The sequence below is a fragment of the Elephas maximus genome, chromosome 18 (assembly GCF_024166365.1).
Source record: "Elephas maximus indicus isolate mEleMax1 chromosome 18, mEleMax1 primary haplotype, whole genome shotgun sequence".
Lineage (NCBI taxonomy): Eukaryota > Metazoa > Chordata > Mammalia > Proboscidea > Elephantidae > Elephas > Elephas maximus.
Window position 1 is genome coordinate 32,178,593 of NC_064836.1, and position 20,358 is coordinate 32,198,950.

General features: G+C 39.3%; 1 protein-coding gene across 9 annotated transcripts in view; it reads left to right on the forward strand.

The window, feature by feature from the left end:
* Nucleotides 1-20,358, forward strand: part of GRIK1 (glutamate ionotropic receptor kainate type subunit 1) — a 473,079-nt gene that overhangs the window by 409,659 nt on the left and 43,062 nt on the right. For 8 of the 9 annotated variants that reach the window (XM_049858058.1, XM_049858060.1, XM_049858059.1 and 5 more), the window contains 4 exons: nt 4,546-4,659; nt 6,121-6,324; nt 7,616-7,839; nt 16,027-16,145. In XM_049858058.1, the coding sequence (XP_049714015.1) occupies nt 4,546-4,659; nt 6,121-6,324; nt 7,616-7,839; nt 16,027-16,145 (661 nt within the window). The remainder of the gene's footprint in view (nt 1-4,545; nt 4,660-6,120; nt 6,325-7,615; nt 7,840-16,026; nt 16,146-20,358) is intronic. The other variant, XM_049858065.1, reaches the window with a different exon arrangement.

Sequence of the window (20,358 nt, forward strand, 5' to 3'; positions counted from 1 at the left end):
TGTGTCAGAGTAAAACTGTGCTCCGTAGAGTTTTCAATGACTGATTTTTTGGAAGTAGATCACCAGACCTTTCTTCCAAGGCATCTTTGGGTGGACTGGAACTGCCAGTCTTCTGGTTAGCAGCTGAGTGGTTTAACCATTTGTACTACCCAGGGACTCCTTAGTATAGAATAAATCTAACCAAACTAAACTCATTGCCACTGAGTTGATTCTGACCCATAGTGACCTTACAGTACAGAGTAGAACTGCTGCATAAGGTTTCCAAGGAGCGGCCAGTGGATTCGAACTGCTGACCTCTTGGTTAGCAGCAGAGTTCTTAACCACTGCACCTTAGGTTTCCAAAAGCCAAACCAAACCCATTGCCGCAGAGTCAATGCCAACTCATAGCAACCCTAAAGGACAGAGTAGAACTGCCCCATAGAGTTTTCAAGGACTGCCTGCTGGATTCGAACTGCCAACCTTTTGTTTAGCAGACGAGCTCTTAACCACTACACCACCAGGGTTGCCAGGGCTCCAGTATAGTTCACCTGAAATTATTTCTAAGAGCAGGATGTAGCAATCTTTTCAAAGCCCCTCACTAAAATGTGTGTTAATAAGACTCATCTGAGAGGAAACAGATATTTTTCTTTCTAGATACTTGGTCATCTTACCCAGCAATTTTGAATTTTTTGATTTTGTGAATTGCTGCTGCCTGGGTTTGGAAGGTAGACACTAGTTACTTTCTGAACACCCTTTGGTTGTGTCACGTTTTTTGAAAAGCTTGCTTAATACCATTCGGGCACTCATTTTCAAACACTTCCCTCATTTGTCCTAGATAATAAATGTCTGTTCCCTTGTGCCAGCTCACAAAGAGAAAGAAGGCAGGGCCAGACCATTTAGCTCTTGAGTGTTCTTCCTCACGAATGGTAAATCGCTGCTGTCTGCTCTCGCTACATGGTTGGAAAATTGAGGTTTCGCCTCAGGTGGGCACTCCTCCAAGGTCATAGAAGAGGACTGAAATGTGAAATGTCCAGGCAACTGGTTTACTGCCCCCCTCTTCCCAACACACATGAGTCACGGCATCTCACTCTTTCAGAGGAAGCTTCGTTTGCTGACAACATGTACGTTTACTTCAATCAACAGGCAAAGATAGTTGATTATTTATACCAAAAAACAAATTACTCTTCTGTTTTGCTTATTATGAACTTTGAAAACAGAAGGCTGGGGTGATTCAAATTGAGTGTATTACCTGTCCACTCTCCAGGCATAAACCAAAACCCAAACCTACTGCCGTCGAGTCAATTCAACTCATAGTGACCCTATAGGTTAGAGCAGAACTGTCCCATAGGATTTCCAAGACTATAAAATCTTTACCGAAGCGAGCTGCCACATCTTTCTACCACATTGCAGCTGGTGGGTTTGAACTGCCTATCTTTAGGTTAGCTGTGGAGCCTTTTAACCACTGTGCCATCAGGGCTCCATGCTTTATCTCTGGCTCTGTTTTAGTCTAGATGTAAAGGAACCCTGTTATGCAGATAGAAGAAAAAAATAGTCTTCCTTTTCCCATTTTACGGTGGAAAGTTCACACTGAGTAAGACTCTGTGACTTAGTTGATTGAAAATACAGAAGAAATATTCTCTTAATCTTCTGCACTTTTAGTGGGGATAGCAAGAGGAATAAAAGCTAGATGTCAAGCTGTGAGGTGTGAGGTGTATTTGTCTGCATTTTCAAGTTTGTGTCTCAGAAGGAAATGATATGCCCAGGCTGCTCAACACTGCCATTTTTAAACATTAGTATATTTTCTTTAAACACACACACACTTGACATGAATAGAAATAAGAGTCAAAGAGAACATATTCCATTACCTAATGAAATGGCTAAAAACACTGGTTATTTTCTTCATCCTTCAATACTTAATTAAAAATTAAGTTCCAGTCTCCCCAGTGGCTACTCAAGGTTTAATCTGGAAGCACCTCAGGGCCTACTTTACACATGGTCTTTATAGAGTTAGAAGTCAATTGTTCACAACTTAAAGGACGGCTTTGGGTGAAAACAATAGGCTCCCAGGTGTGTTCATCCTGAGTTATGTTTCCTAGAAGCAAAGGTCTTTGCCTCAAAAAACCAGAACAAAGGGTGTAAGTTGAGAAGAGAGAAGGAAAGGTTGTCCCTCTTTCTTGGGTTTAAAACCAGCCAAAGCAAACTGAAGATTCTTAGATCAATACACATGTATTGCATGCATTCTAAGTGACAGACATCACTGTAGGTCCTAGAAATACTAATGTTATTTAGGGTGCTATTTTACATCCCAGCTCCAGTACCTTCTCTTCAGATAGGATGACAACAATTTCAAATGCATACAGCATCCCAAGCCCCCATCCAGGCAAGTTAAGAATCCTGCCTAGGTCTTTTTTCTTATTTCTTCAATCCATTTGCTCGACTAACCCAAATTAGGAGTAGAAAGAAAACAGCAAAATTGAAATAGTTTACGCTAATGTGTAAACGTGTGATAGCCCTTGACATTTCCTCAAAGCCTTTAAGTTTCTTAAAAAAAAAAAAGACTTGTTAACCTAAATGAATTTTTAGCTGTTGACTGTAGGCAGTAAACCAACATACAGAAATAGGAGAGGAAGAAGGAAGGAGTCTAACATTTCCACATGTGATGTGTTGTTGATCATCAGAAAGACCCTGCTCTCTCCACTATGCTAATGTGGAAGTTGAGGCCCAGCAGGGTTAATTAATTTACCCAAGGTCACACCGGGATCTTGACAAAAGTCTGTTTGCAAAACTCCTTCTATCCAGCTCATCAAATGTTCTTCCACTGGGGGAATATATTCAGGGATCAAGTATAGGTGCACCCTGTCCATCGCAGACTATATCTAAAGGTGGTTGTTGGGTGCCATCAAGTGCATTTTCAATGCATAGGACCCCATGTGACAGAGTAGAACTGCCCTACAGGATTTTCTAGACCACGACATTTATGGGAAGGAGCTCTGGTGGTACAGCGGTTAATGCACTCAGCTGCTAAGCAAAAGGTCAGCGGTTTGAATCCACCAGCTGCTCAGAGGGAGAAAGATGCGGTAGTCTGCTTCTGTAAATATTTACAGCCTTGGAAAACCTATAGAGTTGCTATGAGCCAGAATGGTCTCAACGGCAGTGGGTTTTAGGCACTCTTTATGGGAGCAAATCACCAGGTCTTTTCTCCTGTGGAGCCACTGTTTGGGCTCTAACTGTCAACCTTCTGGTTAGCAACCGAGCACTTAACCTTTGTACCACCAGGGCTAGTGTCGCTAAACTGCCCTTGTGTTTCATAGCTTCTTTCTTCATCAGCTTCTGAATTAAAAAAATTAAAAAACCACTAATGATTCCAAGTTCATTTACAACAGGGTAAGCCTGAAGACTGCAATTACTGGTGCAGTCATATGAATTTTTTTTATTATTACTGAACATTTGTGTATCTCTTACCATATTCAAATACCTTCACAGACATCATCTCATTTGATCTTCTTAATATCCCAATAAAGTGCTGAGAGAGGTTAGCATCTTGTCCAAGGGCACGCAGCAACGAGGTCTGCCTGGCTCTGAAGCACTCCTGCATCCTGTCTCACCAGGCTGATAGTAAATACCTACAGGAATACATCAGAAAAATAGTTCAGTTCTCTAAGGCTCTTCTCCAGAGGCTAAACAAATCAGTATTCTTCTATTGGGACAAATAACTCACGAGTGAGTTGGTCACTGGAGAAAATTGTAGGTCATTATAGAAAATTGTAGGTCATTATTTTTTAAAAGACCATTGGGCTTCACTGAATGCCAATCACCATGGTTGGGTGTATGATAGAGAGATCAATGGCCAATAAAAGAAGGATATCCTCAATGGAAAGCTCATGGCCCAAAGGACAGACAAGACAGGTAAACAGATGATAATGGAGGATGCTGGGTACCATGACGGATACAAACAGAGTCCTCCTAGGGCCCACAAGAGCCATCTTTCACCCAGCACTGGCTGCTCAATGGAGATAGACCCAGAACTTAGTCTACTGCTCATTACTTTTTCTTCTTTTGGTGATTCCCTTTTGGATAACCAGTCTCTCCACCATCTACCCTCTCCTGTCATCTTCTTCTTTATAAGATTTAGAGCCACTGATGTTCTCACTTCAACATTGTAAGGTTCAGTAGAATATAAGCTCTTTGAGGGCGGTCTGCTTGTTCATTGCTGTGTCTCCCAGTGCCTAGAACAGCTCCTGGTACTTAGTAGGTGTTCAAAAAATAACCATTGAGAAGAAAAAAACAATCTGATATTCAATTAAGAAAAACAGCTTAAGGAATTAAAAGCAAAAAGATTTCTCCTTGCCCCGCCCTAAGCTTCCCCACGCTGAATAGCACAAATTTTCCACATGCATCTATACGGTCATCCTTCCATCATTTCCCCATATTCACTAGCTTCCACTGTGGTGTCCTCTTCCCAGACTGTGAGCTTCTATGCCCATCTGTGGTGGAGAAGGGGTCTCCCTTTATCATAAATGCTGTCACTGGCAGCCAGCAGCCTTTGATGCACTGTGTTCTGTGTAGATCGGGATTTGGAACTCCAACAGTGGACTAAATATGACGGATGGCAACAAAGACAGGTCCAACAATATCAGCGATTCACTGGCCAACCGAACGCTGATCGTCACCACCATTCTGGTAAGTGGCTGCATGGAATTCCTACGATCCAGATTCCTATCATAGGCACTGAAGAATTCCTGATGGTTTCTTTCATGCCAGCTACTCTGTCTGCAAATGTCCATTGTTAATTGTTGTATATATATTTAAAAAAAAAAAAAACTGCTGTTGAGTCAATTCTGATTCATAGCAACCCTACGGGACAGAGTAGAACTGCCCCATAGGGTTTCCAAGGAGCAGCTGGTGGATTCGAACAGCTGACCTCTTGGTTAGCAGCCAAGCTCTTAACCACTGTGCCACTAGAGTTCCATATACATATAAATGTTTTAAAAAAAAAAAAAAAGTTGCCATTGAGTCAATTCTGATTCATGATGGCTCCATGCCTTCCAAAACATTTCTGGGCGGGTTCAAATCACCAATCTTTTGGCTAGTATTTGACTTCTTAACCGTTTGCACCACCCAGAGGCTCATTAGTAGTATAGTAACTATTATAATTTTGTAAAATAAAATCTTTCATTTAGGTAAGATAAGAATAACATCAGAGATCACAGTAAGCCTAAAAACCAAACCAGTTGTAGTCGATTCCAGCTCATTATGACCCTGTGTGTTTCAGGGTAGAACTGTGGTCCATGGGGCTTTCAAGGCTGATTTTTTAGAAGTACACCTCCAGGTCTTTCTACCAAGGTGACTTTGAATGGAATTGAACCTCCAAGCTTTCAGTTAGCAGCTGAATGTGGTAATTGTTTTCACCACCTAGGGTCTCTATAGATCATGGTAGTAACGGAGAAATGTCCATTATTCAGGGGGTAGGGGATTTATTATGTAAGTGTATAAGCAAAGAATTACCAGATGTGAGATTTGAGGTAATTTCAAAGAAGAAAGTTGGGCTCATTATAAAAGAAGACACCAAAAAGGTCATTGGAATAAGATACCTTAAAAGAAATCAACCAAAACATATACAGATAAGTGAATAGTTAAAATTAAATGAAATATAGCTGGGAGATGAGGAAATGAGATTATTCAGTAGACAGCACATTTGAGGAAGGAGAAAATCTATTTGTTAATATAGATTTCCCTTTTGTAAGTAGGGGAGGCTCTTAGATTAAAGCCAGGAGGGAGGGCAGGTAATCCAGAGGAAGTCCAGCCCTCCCTGCCTTCTGCCCTGCCCTCTCCTCAGACCTAAAGCTGAAACATGAGTGTATCTTCACCATGTCATTCACTCCCAGCACTGCCCCCCACATTGGAGGAAAAAGCTCCCATCCAAAGAGGCCAGTGGGAGAGAAAGAAAAAATAATACACGGAGTGTCTGAAAGAAGATGAGTTTGGCAAAGGCAGGGAAGTGAGCAACTGAGTTCAATACTTTCAAATCTTAGAAAATAATTTTAAAAATATTTTATATCTTCAAGCTGCTGGTGCAAATTGCTTAAGTAAATTCTGCCTTTCATTATAACAGTGTTTTCATATTTGGTTTGTTTTATATAGGAAGAGCCCTATGTGATGTACAGGAAGTCTGATAAGCCCCTATATGGAAATGACCGATTTGAAGGATATTGCCTGGATCTGTTGAAGGAATTGTCAAATATTCTGGGTTTCATTTATGATGTCAAACTAGTCCCTGATGGCAAATATGGAGCCCAGAATGACAAAGGAGAATGGAATGGGATGGTCAAAGAACTCATAGATCATGTAAGCAAAACTGCATCTCCTAATACGGGTTGTATTTGTATAGAAAAATAAATGCATAAGAGGAAGTAAGATAAAAGAGAAAAATTGGTTCAGTCATTGTTGGAAGAAATTTAAATATATTTTGAATCGTATTAGTTGCAGTCGAGTAAGCTCTGACTCCTGGTAACTTTGTGCACAACAAGACAAAACACAGCCTAGTTCTGTGCCATCCTCACAATCCTTGGCATACTTGAGTCCACTGTTGAGGCCACTGTGTATTTTGAGTGCTTTCCAACCTAGGAAGCTCATCTTCCAGCACCGTATCAGATAATATACTGTTGTGATCCATAGGGCTTTCACTGGCTAATTTTCAGAGGTAGATCACCAGGCCTTTCTTCCTAGTTTATCTTAGTCTAGAAGCTCTGCTGTAACCTGTTCACCATGGGTGACCTGCTGGTATTTGAAATATTGGTGGCATAGCTTCCAGCATCATAGTAACACGCAAACCACCACAGTATGACCAACTGACAGACGGGTGGTGGTTTGAACTATAAAAAGTATTAAAACATAGGAAAGAAAAACCTAGAAATGGAGTTTGCTTCCTTGGAAGGGCAGTTGAGGATAAAAAGGTATGAGTCCATTCATTACACTGAAGAATAAACCCAAGTGGTTCTTAAATTAGATAAAAATTCCTGAAGTTTTCAGCTCAGAGTGAAATTTCATCTTGCCAGCTATTATGACCAAGCTACTGACCCCTTGTTTTTCTCACATGCCCTTCTTAAAGAAATCCCCCTGTGGCTTTTTCCTTTGCTCAGTTTCATGTATATGTATGTATGTTTGTGAGTGTGTGTGTGTGTACGCATACATTTACACACACATATATATGTTTATACCTTCTGATTTCTCTTTGCTAGTAAATATTGAATTAATAAATATAACTGTATGAATCCACTCTTTATATCAAAGCCAATCATCACAAGAAACTGCTTGCATGAGAAGCATTGTCGTTGTTAGTTGCTGTGAGTCAATTCTGACTCGTGGTGACCTCATGTGTGCAGAGTAGTACTGCTCCATAGGGTTTTCAAAGCCGTTACCTTTACGAAGCAGATTTCCAGGCCTGCCTTCTGGGTACCTCTGGGTGAGTTTGAACTGCCATCTTTTCAGCTAGAGTCAAGTGCTTCATCATTTGCGCTACCTAGGAACTGAAAAGCCTTAGGAGTTGAGAATAGGGATCACCAGTGCCCAGGAAAAGTCTAGACATTTGCAGAGAAGCTAGACCACTGAGGTAATCATTTCTTGCTTGCTTTTGCAGAGAGCTGACCTGGCGGTGGCTCCTCTCACCATCACTTATGTGCGGGAGAAAGTCATTGACTTCTCCAAGCCCTTCATGACCCTAGGCATCAGCATTCTCTACCGGAAGCCCAATGGTACCAATCCTGGGGTCTTCTCCTTCCTCAACCCCTTGTCTCCTGACATTTGGATGTATGTGCTCTTGGCCTGCCTGGGGGTCAGTTGTGTGCTCTTTGTGATCGCAAGGTAAGTTCAAGGACAACTGAACTTACTGCCACAGGTCTATGTCAGTCTCAGACTGACCTGTAGACTCTAGAGGCAGACAAAGGTTAGGAACTTTAAAATGCTGTTTCAGTTTTGCTTAGCTCTATTTTGTCATAGTTTCCCCACATTAACACCACAGTGTACGCGAATGCTTTCTAATTATTTACAAAGGTACTTTAAAAATAGAGTCAGTCAATAATTTTGTGTCAATTTATTTCTTCCAGCACTTCAAGGGATATAGAAAGGTCATTTGCCCATATTCCCTCAGTTATATTACAACAAAAACAGTGCTTCAACTAATAAATGTAAAATGTTTCAACAGGAGTCAGTAAAATAGTATCATGATCACTAGAATATTTGGTTACACAAAACTGAGAGAAAAATTAGCTAAGAATTACTGTAGCAAACAAGAAACAGTGGAATGAAACAAGACTGTGAAATCCTCAGGAATAAAGACAAACAGTTTAAAGGCATTTATGAAGTCTATTTTTTTTAAAAAAAATTTGAGAATGAGTAAGAGAATTCTAGAAATAACTATAAAAGGATAGATCACTCACATACAGAGTCTAGAGGCATAAAATCTTTATGCCACCACCAAGATGATTCAGTTTAGGTTTTATGTGTTGAGATCTAATTCTATATTTGACCATTCTGCTCCATACAGGTCTTCAGAGGATTTTTATACCTTGCAGTACATCATATTTTCGACATACCTTTGATGCTGAATTTGAAACACAGCTACTTTATCTTTCTGTTGGCTTAAACATTTGATATCCCCAGATAAACCATGTAAAAAATAATTGCTTTTGTATGTCTCCGTACTTGTTCTCAATCTTTTTCACCTTTTAACAAAACCCAGTGAACTTTTTCCCTGCTTAATTTTTGTTTTCCCTCCAGGAATTTCTAAAAGCCATATTTCTTCATGTTAGCCCTTTGTCATGGTCCCCTGTCTGGTTTTGATTAATGCCAGGTAGCATTTTCCCTGGTGTAATTATACAGAAAGCTTAGAAAAAATAACCCAGCCTGGAAAGGTCTTAAAGATCCACAAGCCAGACGTAGACAAAATGAATATATGTGTGCTCTCACATGTAGATATTTATGCATCCAATATGAAAGGTTTTAAATTTTATGTACATAATAAGGTATGTCATTACCAAATCCCAGGTTGTTTCCCAAATTTTGGTCAAACTTTAAACTACGTTTAAATAGTAACCAAAGCTCTCTTTCCATACACCTTAACACAGAAAATAAAATATCAACAGTATATATAATGATATTATCCTCCAATCCTTTAATGCTCTAAATCAGTTTTTCTCAATCAGTAGAGGTTTAGCCACCCCACAGGACATCTAGCAATGTCTGGAGATACTTTGGTTGTCACAACTGGGTGACCGGGTTGCTACTGGTATCAAGTAGATAGAGTTCAGGGTTGCTGCCAAATATCCTATAATGCACAGTACGGTCCCCTACAACAAAGAATTATCAGGCTCGAAATGTTAACAGTGCCAAGGTTGAGAAACCATGTTCTAAATAATTAAAGATGATATTGCTTTGAATATCAAATTTTTAACAATGAGGTGCTCACCTTTGGAGGTTCATGTTTCATTCAGACTCCTGGGGGAAGGTAATGCCCCCCCCCCGCCACAATGGCCATTTAACAAATGAATACCCTAAGGTGATAGATGCTCTAATGAATAAGACAACTTGCATTGACTCCTTGCTCCAGTCCTTTGCTCTGGAGAGGGCCACCCCATTAGGTGATATGAAGACTAGTAGACCAACGCAAGCAGCAGAGGCTAACAGAAGAGTGAGCTTCTATATTCCCCACTTGTGATTCTATCCAGGCAATGATGCTGATGAGTACAACAGGCAAGATAAAGGTGATGAGCAAGCACATTACTGGTTATGCCAACTTCACCAAAGACAAAAAAAAAAAAAAAAGCCTGTTGCCATGGAGTTGATTCCAACTCGTAGACAATTGATAGGACAGAGTAGAACTGCCACACAGGGTTTCCAAGGAGTGGCTGGTGTATTCGAAGTGTCCACCTTTTGTTAGCAAAGAGCTCTTTGATCTTCATCAGTAAGTGCTTCAAGTCCTCTTCACTTTCAGCAAGCAAGGCTGTGTCATCTGCATAACGCAGGTTGTTAATAAGTCTTCCTCCAATCCTGATGCCCCGTTCTTCTTCATATAGTCTAGCTTCTCGGATTATTTGTTCAACATACAGATTGAATAAGTATGGTGAAAGGATACAACCCTGATGCACACCTTTCCTGACTTTAAACCATGCAGTATCTCCTTGTTCTATTCAAATAACTGCCTCTTGGTCTATGTACAGGTTCCTCACAAACACAGTCAAGTGTTCTGAAATTCCCATTCTCCACAATGTTACCTATAATTTGTTAAGATCCACGCAGTAGAATGCCTTTCCAGAGTCAATAAAATGCAGGTAAACATCTTTCTGGTATTCTCTGCTTTCAGCCAGGATCCATCTGACATCAGCAATATATCCCTGGTTCCATGTCCTCTTCTGAATCCAACTTGAATTTCTAGCATTTCACTGTCAATGTACTGCTGCAACCACTTTTGAATGATTTTCAGCATAATTTTACTTGTGTGTGATATTAATGATATTGTTCAGTAATTTATGCATTCTCTTGGATCCCATTTCATTGGAATGGGCACAAACATGGATCTCTTCCAGCTGGTTGACCAGTGAGCTGTCTATCAAATTTCTTGGCATAGACAAGTGAGCATTTCTAGAGTTGTGTCTGTTTGTTGTAATACCTCAATTGGTATTCCATCAATTCCTGGAGCTTTGTTATTCACCAATGCCTTCAGTGCAGCCTGGACTTCTTCCGTCAGTACCATTGGTTCTTGATCATATGCTATCTCCTGAAATGGCTGAATGTCAACCAATTCTTTTTGGTACAGTGACTCTGTGAATTCCTTCCATATTCTTTTGATGCTTCCTGCATTGCTCAATATTTTCCCCGTAGAATCCTTCAAAACTGCAACCTGAGGATTGAATTTTTTCTTCAGTTCTTTCAGCTTGAGAAATGGTGAGTATGCTCTTCCTTTTTGGTTTTCTAACTTGAGGTCTTTGCACAATTCCTTATGATATTTGATTTTGTCTTTTCAAGCTGCTCTTTGAAATCTTGTGTTCAGCTCTTTAACTTCATCATTTCTTCTGTTCGCTTTAGCTACTGAACATCCAAGAAGAAGTTTCAGAGTCTCTCCTGACATCCACTTTGGTCTTTTCTTTCTTCCCTGTCTTTTTTAATGATGTTTGCTTTCTTCATGTATCATGTCCTTGATGTCATCCCACAACTCATCTTGTGTTTGGTCATTAGTGTTCAATCCCTCAAATTTATTCTTGAGGTGGTCTCTAAATTCAGGTGAGATATACTCAAGGTCATACTTTGGCTCTCGCAGACTTGTTTTAATTTTCTTCACCTTCAACTTGAACTTGCCTATGAGCAGTTGATGGTCTTTCTGCAGTCAGCCGCTGGTCTTGTTCTAACAGATAATGTTGAGCTTCCCATCATTTCTTTCCACAGATGTAGTCGATTTGATTCCTGTGTATTCTATCTGGTGAGGTCCACATGTATAGTCATCATTTACGTTGTTGAAAAAATGTTTCCAAAAAATAGGTCACTGGTCTTGTGAAATTCTATCATGCAGTCTTCAGCATGGTTTCTATCACCAAGGCCATATTTTCCAACTACTGATGCTTCTTTGTTTCCAATTTTCACATTCTAATCTTCTTTGTTTCCAATTTTCACATTCTAATCACTGGCAATTATCAGTGTATCTTGACTGCATGTTTGATCAATTTCAGACTGCAGCAGCCCCTAAAAATCTTTAATTTTTTCATTTTTAACATTAGTGATTGGTTTGTAAATTTGAATAGTAGTCATATTAACTGGTCTTCCTTGTAGGTGTATGGATATTATCCCACCACTGACAGCATTGTACTTTAGGATAAATCTTGAAATGCTCTTTTTGACAATGAATGCAATGCTACTCCTCTTCAGTTTGTCATTCCCAGCATAGTAGACCATATGGATGTCCAATTCAAAATGGCCAATTTCAGTTCACTAATGCCTAGGATAGCAATCTTCAAGTGCTCCATTTCATTATTTATGACTTCTAATTTTCCTAGATTCTTACTTTGTACATTTCACATTCTGATTACAAGTGGATGTTTGCAGCTGTTTCTTCTCATTTTAAGTCATGCCACATCAGGAAATGAAGGTCCTGAAAGCTTTACTTCATCCATGTCATTAAGGTCAACTCTACTTTGAGGAGGCAGCTCTTCCCCAGTCATACTTGGAGTGTCTTCCAACCTGAAGGGCTCATCTTCCAGCACTGCACCAAACAATGTTGCATTGTTCTTCATAAGTGTTTCACTGGCTGATCTTTTCAGAAGTAGATCACCAGGTCCTTTTTCCTAGTCTGTCTTAGTCTGGAAGCTCTGCTAAAACCTGCCCACCGTGGGCGTCTCTGCTGGTATTTGAAATACTGGTGGCATAACTCCTAGCATCACAACAACATGCAGGCCACCACAGTATGACAACCCCAGTAACAGGTGAGTGGTGGCACTCAAAGTTAGTGAAGTGGAAAGGAAAAACAGAAAATCTCATAATCATCTTTAGCTCTGAAGAGACTTTTGAGTTCATGTATGTCCTTTTTACGTTTCTTTTAAAAAGGAAAAATAAAGACCATCTCTGTATTTAGACTAATGACCTCACAAGATAGATACTTAAGAATCATTTGCTAAACTGAATTGAATTTATACAGTGGTAGACATCAAAGGGACTGAGGAAAATTATACACAAATTTTCATTACTATGACTTGCAACAAGTGTGGATGTTAGTGTTTTTGTTTTTGTGGTTGACATTTTTTCTAATTACTCTTTGAGAAACATATGTTGTTGTTGCTGTTAGGTGCCATCAAGTCAGTCCTGACTCATAGCAACCCCATGTAAAACAGAATGAAACACCACCCAGTTCTGCACCATCCTAACAATCCTAGAGAAAAACATAACCCCAAGGAATTATGTCCAACTTGTAACTTCAATTTTTAAAATAGACCAAATATCCAGATATAATGTCTGCTTACATTGTATTATTTATGTTTGTCTTCTTAAAATTAAACATATTTTTATGTTGGCATTTGGCAAAAAATAATGATAATGACCAATTAAGCCTTTGAAAGAAAACTCTAAAGTTATACTACAAAACCAATCATTATATTACAAGTTCCAGTACACCTTTCTTCTTTAAAAAATGAATGGATCTTTCAGTCCTCAGTGTAGCCCAATGTCTGTTCTCAGCCACATGAAAAAGAAAAAAAAAAGCCCCTTAATCAAAGATCTTCAGTATGAAGGTCTTTTTATGTCTCCCATTCAAGTACAAGCCTGACATGTATTAAAATAAGCCCGAAATGAACCTTCAAATTTGAACACGATCCTAATCTTCTATGTGTAAGTTTTGACACAGATTCTAGGTGTATCTGTCCCTTTCTCTGGCATTTTACTAAAGATCAGTATTGATTTCTTGAGAATCATTTGGGGTGGAAGTTCCAGGCTATCACTGGTGCAGATGATTAACCTTTTCCCCGGCCCTCCTGATGCAGACACGGCTATTGCACTGGCTATCTTGTATTGGGCATTAAGAATTTCAAGCTGAAATATCTACATCCACACAGCAGGTAGGTCTATTGCATTATAAAAAGCCAGTGTCTTACAGCAGAGCGTCTTGTTGTCATTTAATGTTCTTATTTCACACCCTTCTCAAGTCTCTCAAATTCCCAGACAGAAAGAACTTAAAATATCTCCACAGAGCAGGCAGAAGCACATTCTTAGACAGCTTTCCTTTTTGACATAGGAAATGAGATTAATTGCTCACTTGTAAGTGCAAAGTATGAAACACTGCAACAAGTTAAAGGCAGCATTCCAAAGAGAGACATGGTAAGCTCGTTGAGCACAGCATATCTGGGGGGAGACATACAAGAATTTTAGGGTTGCCAGGTTTTATGGTCTGCTTGGAAAAAAAATCCTTCATCAACCACCTGATTATTGTACTTAATATTTTTAAATTATTGTACAAGTGATGGTGATATTGTTTAAGTAACAGCATCTTTACTCTGCATATTGTTTCAATTAGTGGGTTCATTAATATTGGTATTCATTTCTTCAGCTCAGCAAACTACCAGGGTTCTAAGTGTGAATAAGTTTACAACTTAATTATATTGTTGAAACAATTCATAACTTAATTATATTGTCAAAACAGTAATTAAAACGTATTGGCATGGCATTGTCAATTAAAGGTATATTCATAAGCTTCCCACTGCACTGGGCTCCCTGCAGCAGTGGAGAAGCTGCAGTAATGAGTCGGATACCATTACGTTGGGATAAACTACAAGGCTGCTATCCCAGTCCCCCTGAGGTTTGATGAGGAGACACTGTGCACTCTCCAGACTGTGTCCAGGGCTTCAGAGAATGGTTTTTCATTAAGAGGAACCATCTGCCCAGTTCCTCACACATGATTCACAGTGTGACCTGCCTTTGATATAGATAATGTATGCACCTTAATCCCCCTTCTCCCCAATGTGTCAGCAATCTGCTATTGTTTACTGCTGAAGCCTTATGGCTGGAGAGCTTTCCGTATGTTCTCATCAGCTTTACGGTTGTATAACATTTCTCTAGCGCTCCTGCCTGCATCAAAAGGACCCAAAGACAAATGGCAAAGCTTCCAGTGCTAAGAACGGCTGCATTTTAAATCATTTCTAGATCACTTTGCATAGTATCTGCTAATGACTCTTAGGAAAAATAAGTGCTCCTTGGCAAGATAGCCTTAAAAATAACCACAGAGCAGAGACTTCCTCTGGGCTATTATAAGTCAGGCAGATGTTTAGAAAATAAAGAATTGAAACTTTATTCAGTCCCCCAGATTTTTTTAAGCACACCTCCAGATATATCTAGATTCTCTCTACTTCACAGGTAAGGAGACTGAGGCCAAAGAGGTTGAGTGACTTCTTCAAGGTCATTTGCCCAGTCTACTATTTGCTTTTCTAGAATGTTTTGCTGCTTGTGGTTCAACACCCTATAGGCAGAGCTATGATCAAAACAAAACAAAAACTCGTTGCTGTCAAGTCGATTACAACTCATGGAGACCCCATGTGTTACAGAGTGTAACTTAGCTCTATAAGGTCTTCTTGGCCATAGTCATTTTGGAAGATCTTTCTTCCACGGTGGCACTGGGTGGGTTCAAACCACCAGGCTTTTGGTTAACATCCAAGCATAAATTGTACCACCCAGAAACCTTTTTGAGCTATGATAAGACTGTAGAAATCTTATGTCTTAACTCAGGAGGGTTGGTGATGGGAGATCACAGTCCATAGTTCTGGAAACAATTAAGTTAAAATGAAATCCAGAGGGAGTTATAAACTGAAAGTCTCCGACAAAGCATGCTATGGAGTTAATGCTAATGGACCCCTGTACCTAGGCCAGGAGACTTCCAGGTTTAAGCTTTGTCTCTTCATTCAGGAATTGCGATTTTGTTTCCAAACACAATCCTAAAAATACGAAATATATCCCAAATGTCCATCCTTCTTTGCTCACTAATTGTTTTCAGCTTGCAGCTTCCCTGAAGCACTAGGAAATTGCTAGAGTGCTTGACTCCTTCTAAGTATCTGTCCATAGAAGCCCTTTGGAAGCAAGTCACTCCTCTTCTTTCTTTCTCCACAGTACCTAGCAACATGGTACCTCGACATGGCAGTTGCTGCGCAACAAGCACGTGTCACTGTCATCTCCAGTTGATGGGTCAATACTTGGGTTGGGTAAACCTTTCTTTACAGTCCATCTAGTTGTTCGATAAAACAGAAATGAGTGAAAACGCAGAAGCACTCAGTAGACGTAGGTCTGTGGAGTCCTTTTCCAGCTGGCCAACGGGCTTTGCATAGAAATAAGAAGCCAGGTAGATACTAACGCCACAAGGCTCCTTTGCGCTTTGTCTGCCAAAGCCATAAGTTTATGACTGTGGTCTTTAAACGTGTGGGTTTGATGCTTTCGCCATCGTTGGGTTTTCTGCATTGTTGGGCAGGTTTTGCTGGCGCCACATGTCTTTGCCTGATGTTTACAGACTGTTTCTGTTAACTACCGCAGGTTTACACCCTACGAGTGGTATAATCCCCACCCATGCAACCCTGACTCAGACGTGGTGGAAAACAATTTTACTTTACTAAATAGTTTCTGGTTTGGAGTTGGAGCTCTCATGCAGCAAGGTACACCGGTTACCTGTCTTTGTCACATGCATCCCACAGTCTGCTGACAGTTTTCATGCTGGTAAACTCCATCACGAAGCTAGAGGGTAGGCTGAAAAAGAAGTTCAGGAATTAAATCAATGAATAAATAGCAACTGACTTGAAGGCAAAGACAAGGACGATGACCTAAATGGAGCTCTTTGCTATCTATCTGACATAACCCTTCTATCAAGTAATAAATACAAATTTTCCTGTGGGCAGCAAAGGGAAAAGGACTTTAGAAATTGTTTACATATTTGCATAGATGGAAGGATCAGTCTTCTTCTTTTAAGCAATCGTTCCACAACTCAGAGTTCTGAAAGGAGTGGAATTTGAATCCTGTGACTTTTAAGTTCACTTGCATTCTTCAAATAGCTGGCAACACCTAGAACTCCACCACTCTGACAAACCCTACTGGGATTTATCTTAAAAATCCCCAAAACTTTACAATCCCCCTTGACTGATAGCCATAACATCAGTAAATATAAGGGTAGGGGAAATAAAATTCAAACCATACATATATTATATATATATATATATATTAATGATTCTGGAGCTCTTGCTTCTGTTGGGAGAGTGAGATATTTTAACACTTGGAAAAATATCCATCTCTGTTGTGAATTTTCTGAAGCTTTGATTCCAGGCATATGGTCTAGAATAATACTTCCAAGATTAAATGCATTCATTTAAGAAAATCCTGAATCACAGATGCTGTTGTGTTTGGAATAGCTGCTCCTCTGACAATAAGCTGCAAAATAAATTGGCGTAGGAGAGTTAGCTGAGATATACGTTAACAAGTTTGTTTCGGGTGAACCCTAAGGCTTCTCATCAGGGAGTTTTTACCGTACTACTTGAAATATTTATGCTCTATGTCTACAAATTAGAGGAAGAAAACTCAAGGATCTCCAGTGTGGAAATTCCAAATATTTGAGGAAAGTGGGTAAATCCTCTAGTCATGCAATCAAGTATAGTTTGCTTAAGGCACTGCTAAATAGGTGTAGACACACCAACGGATTTACTAAAAATCATTTGCATGGATTTAGAGCACAGCACAGAACTACAAATCCTCTAGGAAAGGCCACTAGAAGCCATGTACTTCTTTACTAGTACATTTAATTTTTAGAGCATTTATCTTGTGAGCAGTTAGTTTAAAGAATGAAGAGACCGCACTCTTTCCCTATAGCTTGCCTTCCCCAGCCATTAAAAAGGCCAGTTGCTGTGAAATTGATTCCAACTCATAGTGGCCCCATGTGTGTCAGAGTAGAACTGTACTCCACATGGTTTTCAATGGCTGATTTTTTGTAAGTAGAACACCAGGCCTTTCTTCTGAGGCGTCTCTGAGGGGACTCAAACCTCCAACTTGTGGTTAGCAGCCAAGCATCCTAACACTTGCTCCAAGGAAAATGCATAGTTGAGTCTTGCAGAAAATGCAGCAGGTTTGGGTACATGTGTGACCTTGACTGCCTTCTGTCCTACGCGTACACCCGCCCCCCAGAACTGCTCTTTAATATTGTACCTGTTTGGAGTTTACCATCATCCACAGCAAACTGTGGGATGCAGTGTCAGCTAGTTACCACTACCTTGGGTACATGACAGTCAGCCCCAACCAGACTCTGCTTGTCTTTCAAGAAGTTTAAAACATGTATCAGGTGGAACAAATGTTTCCGTGGACAAACTTGTGGTACACATGATTGTCAGGGCATCTGTCTTTGGCATGTGGTGTTGGACCAGGTAGCTAATCTTGGCATCAACTGTTAAGCTTTCTCGTGTTAGCAGAAGCTTGTCACTGTACTCAGTTGGAAACCATTTTGCTTCATTCCTTTTCTTAATGTGATGATCAGGCTTTCTCTTTTCTACAGAGCGCGAGCAAAGTCTGGATCAGGATTGGCTGTCATGTCTGCCGTAAATGGCACTAAAGAGACTTCAGCAAGTATTGTCTCTCACCCCAGTTTTTTCTGATGGTGTTTTACTCTGCACTGTGGTTCTCAAAACTTCATCCTCTAGGGGTCTGGACTTAGCCAAATCATCTCTCCCTCAGAGAAGCCAGTTCTAAGTATGTCAGTTACGTGGACAGCCATGAAATTCACAAAATTGTGTGAAAATAGAAACATACAATAATACATTGAAAAGGAAGACAAGCTCATACCACCCAAAATGTAATCTCAATAGGTTAAAACCCATGTTTCTGTGGATATTTTTCTCAATTTCCAAAGACATCTTCGTCCAAAAATATAAACACGTTTTAAACTGTGGAAGATGTGAATTTATACATTGTATCTCATGGTATGTCAATAGTAGATACTCCACCCTTCTCTCCAGTTGTACTGCTGTGTAAAATAATTATACAAATATGTAAGTTAAAACCTTACCTTTTCATGAAAAAAAAATTTTTTTTTTTTTTAGTATAGCCAAATAACTATGAAAGTATCCAGAGCAAAAAACCTGCACCTACCAGCTAAGAAAAATATATCTATTAACTGTGCTGTTTACTTCCCATGGTTATTCTATGAAATAAAAGCTATTTTAATATTAACCAACTAAAGATGTAAAATAATAACACACTGCCACAAGGCTGCTAGATCAATTCAGTACAAAGATATGAAACAACCTTGGGCATTAAACACATGTACCCACAGGCATATAAATCCATTAAACCATGAGATTAAAATAAGAGCAACAAACTATTCCACTAAATCCTTGGAGGCAATTTAATGGAAGCTGTTCTAAATCTATGTAATATTATGCACCTGAATTCCACCAAACAAACAAAAGAAGGAAACACAAGCTGCAGTCAAACCATTCACCTCATTAAAAGGGAGTAAACCACGAACATACCAAATAATAGCGTTTGGAGAACAAATCTGTTAACTCAAAGCCTAGAAACTCTACCAACCTTGATCTGCTTATCACGAGCCTTGAGCTGGCTTTGATTTCATGAGGAATATGTGTGCCCATTTAGAGATTAAAGCCAAGCATAAAGTCATTTGTTTGTTGCTTGGTAGACTCCAATTTTCTTCTCCATCTTTAAGCCATAACTACAGAACTTCAAAACACCCAATCTGTCCAGTGTAAGAATTCTTTATTATGCCTTATGTTTGACCTGCTGTACTTTTTCCTTCCAATTTTTAAATTTAAGGTGTTTTTCTTCCACTTTTGACTGACTGCATAAGCTCTGCCATGCCTCCAGTTTCCTGGGGGAAATGCTAAAACCGTTGGTGAATTTCAGACAAACCCATTAGTCAAAAGCAATCCATGACCCAATACAATTGAAGTGAACCCTACATAGACCCTTCTGGTCCCTTCCAATTCCACTGGCTGTTCCTCTGTTTGGCCAAAAGTTTTGAGCTAAAGAGTTTTCACAGCTGTGTGTGTTTTGTGTAAGTACACTTCGCCCACATACCCTTTCTTTCAGGGAGAAAGATTTTTTTTGATAAATGCATTAAGTGTCTCTAGGTTGTCTTTTTAAAATAATCATGAATGTCACGGAGATGACATCTAAAATGTAAACCAGGAATGGCCTCTCTCCACCTGAGAAACAGCCAGCCTTTGTAGTGTAATTAAGAAAGAATACTTAAGGACAAAATAATACTTTTCAGTTAATGTATTATTTTTAGCCAAAGTAAGAGTGTATGCTGGAAAAAAGAATTGTGACTTCAACAGTAACATAAAGCAATGAAAAAATAATTCATCCATGGTCAAGTTCGGCTGCATCTTGTTTCAATTGATTTACTGCAAGTACCTGTGATAAATGGCACAGGTATGTTAACCTTTTGAAAGTTTCTCACATCATTTAACCTTAAATAAGTAAGGATCTCAAAAGTTTTCATAGTTACACTAAGACTTAGAACACTTTATTTCACACAATAAGATTGATTTTAGACAATAATAAAAGGCCAGAAGTCTTGGAGTTGTCTTTTCATCAAAAACAAGCAAAGAAACACAAATATAAACAAATAAAACAACTCTGTAAATATTAGGCTTTAAATATCTCAGAGTTAAAATAATTTTAATATCATCAAATATTGATAAATTATATTTTAAGCAGAAGTGGTAATTCGTGATAAAAAAGATCGTTTTGATTTTGCTCCATTTTCTTAAAAATGCATTTATTTCACCTACACACAAGATTTTTGTTTTTTACACACAAGATAGTAAGTCCTTGACAGACTTAGAATTTTTAGGTCACAGAAATGTG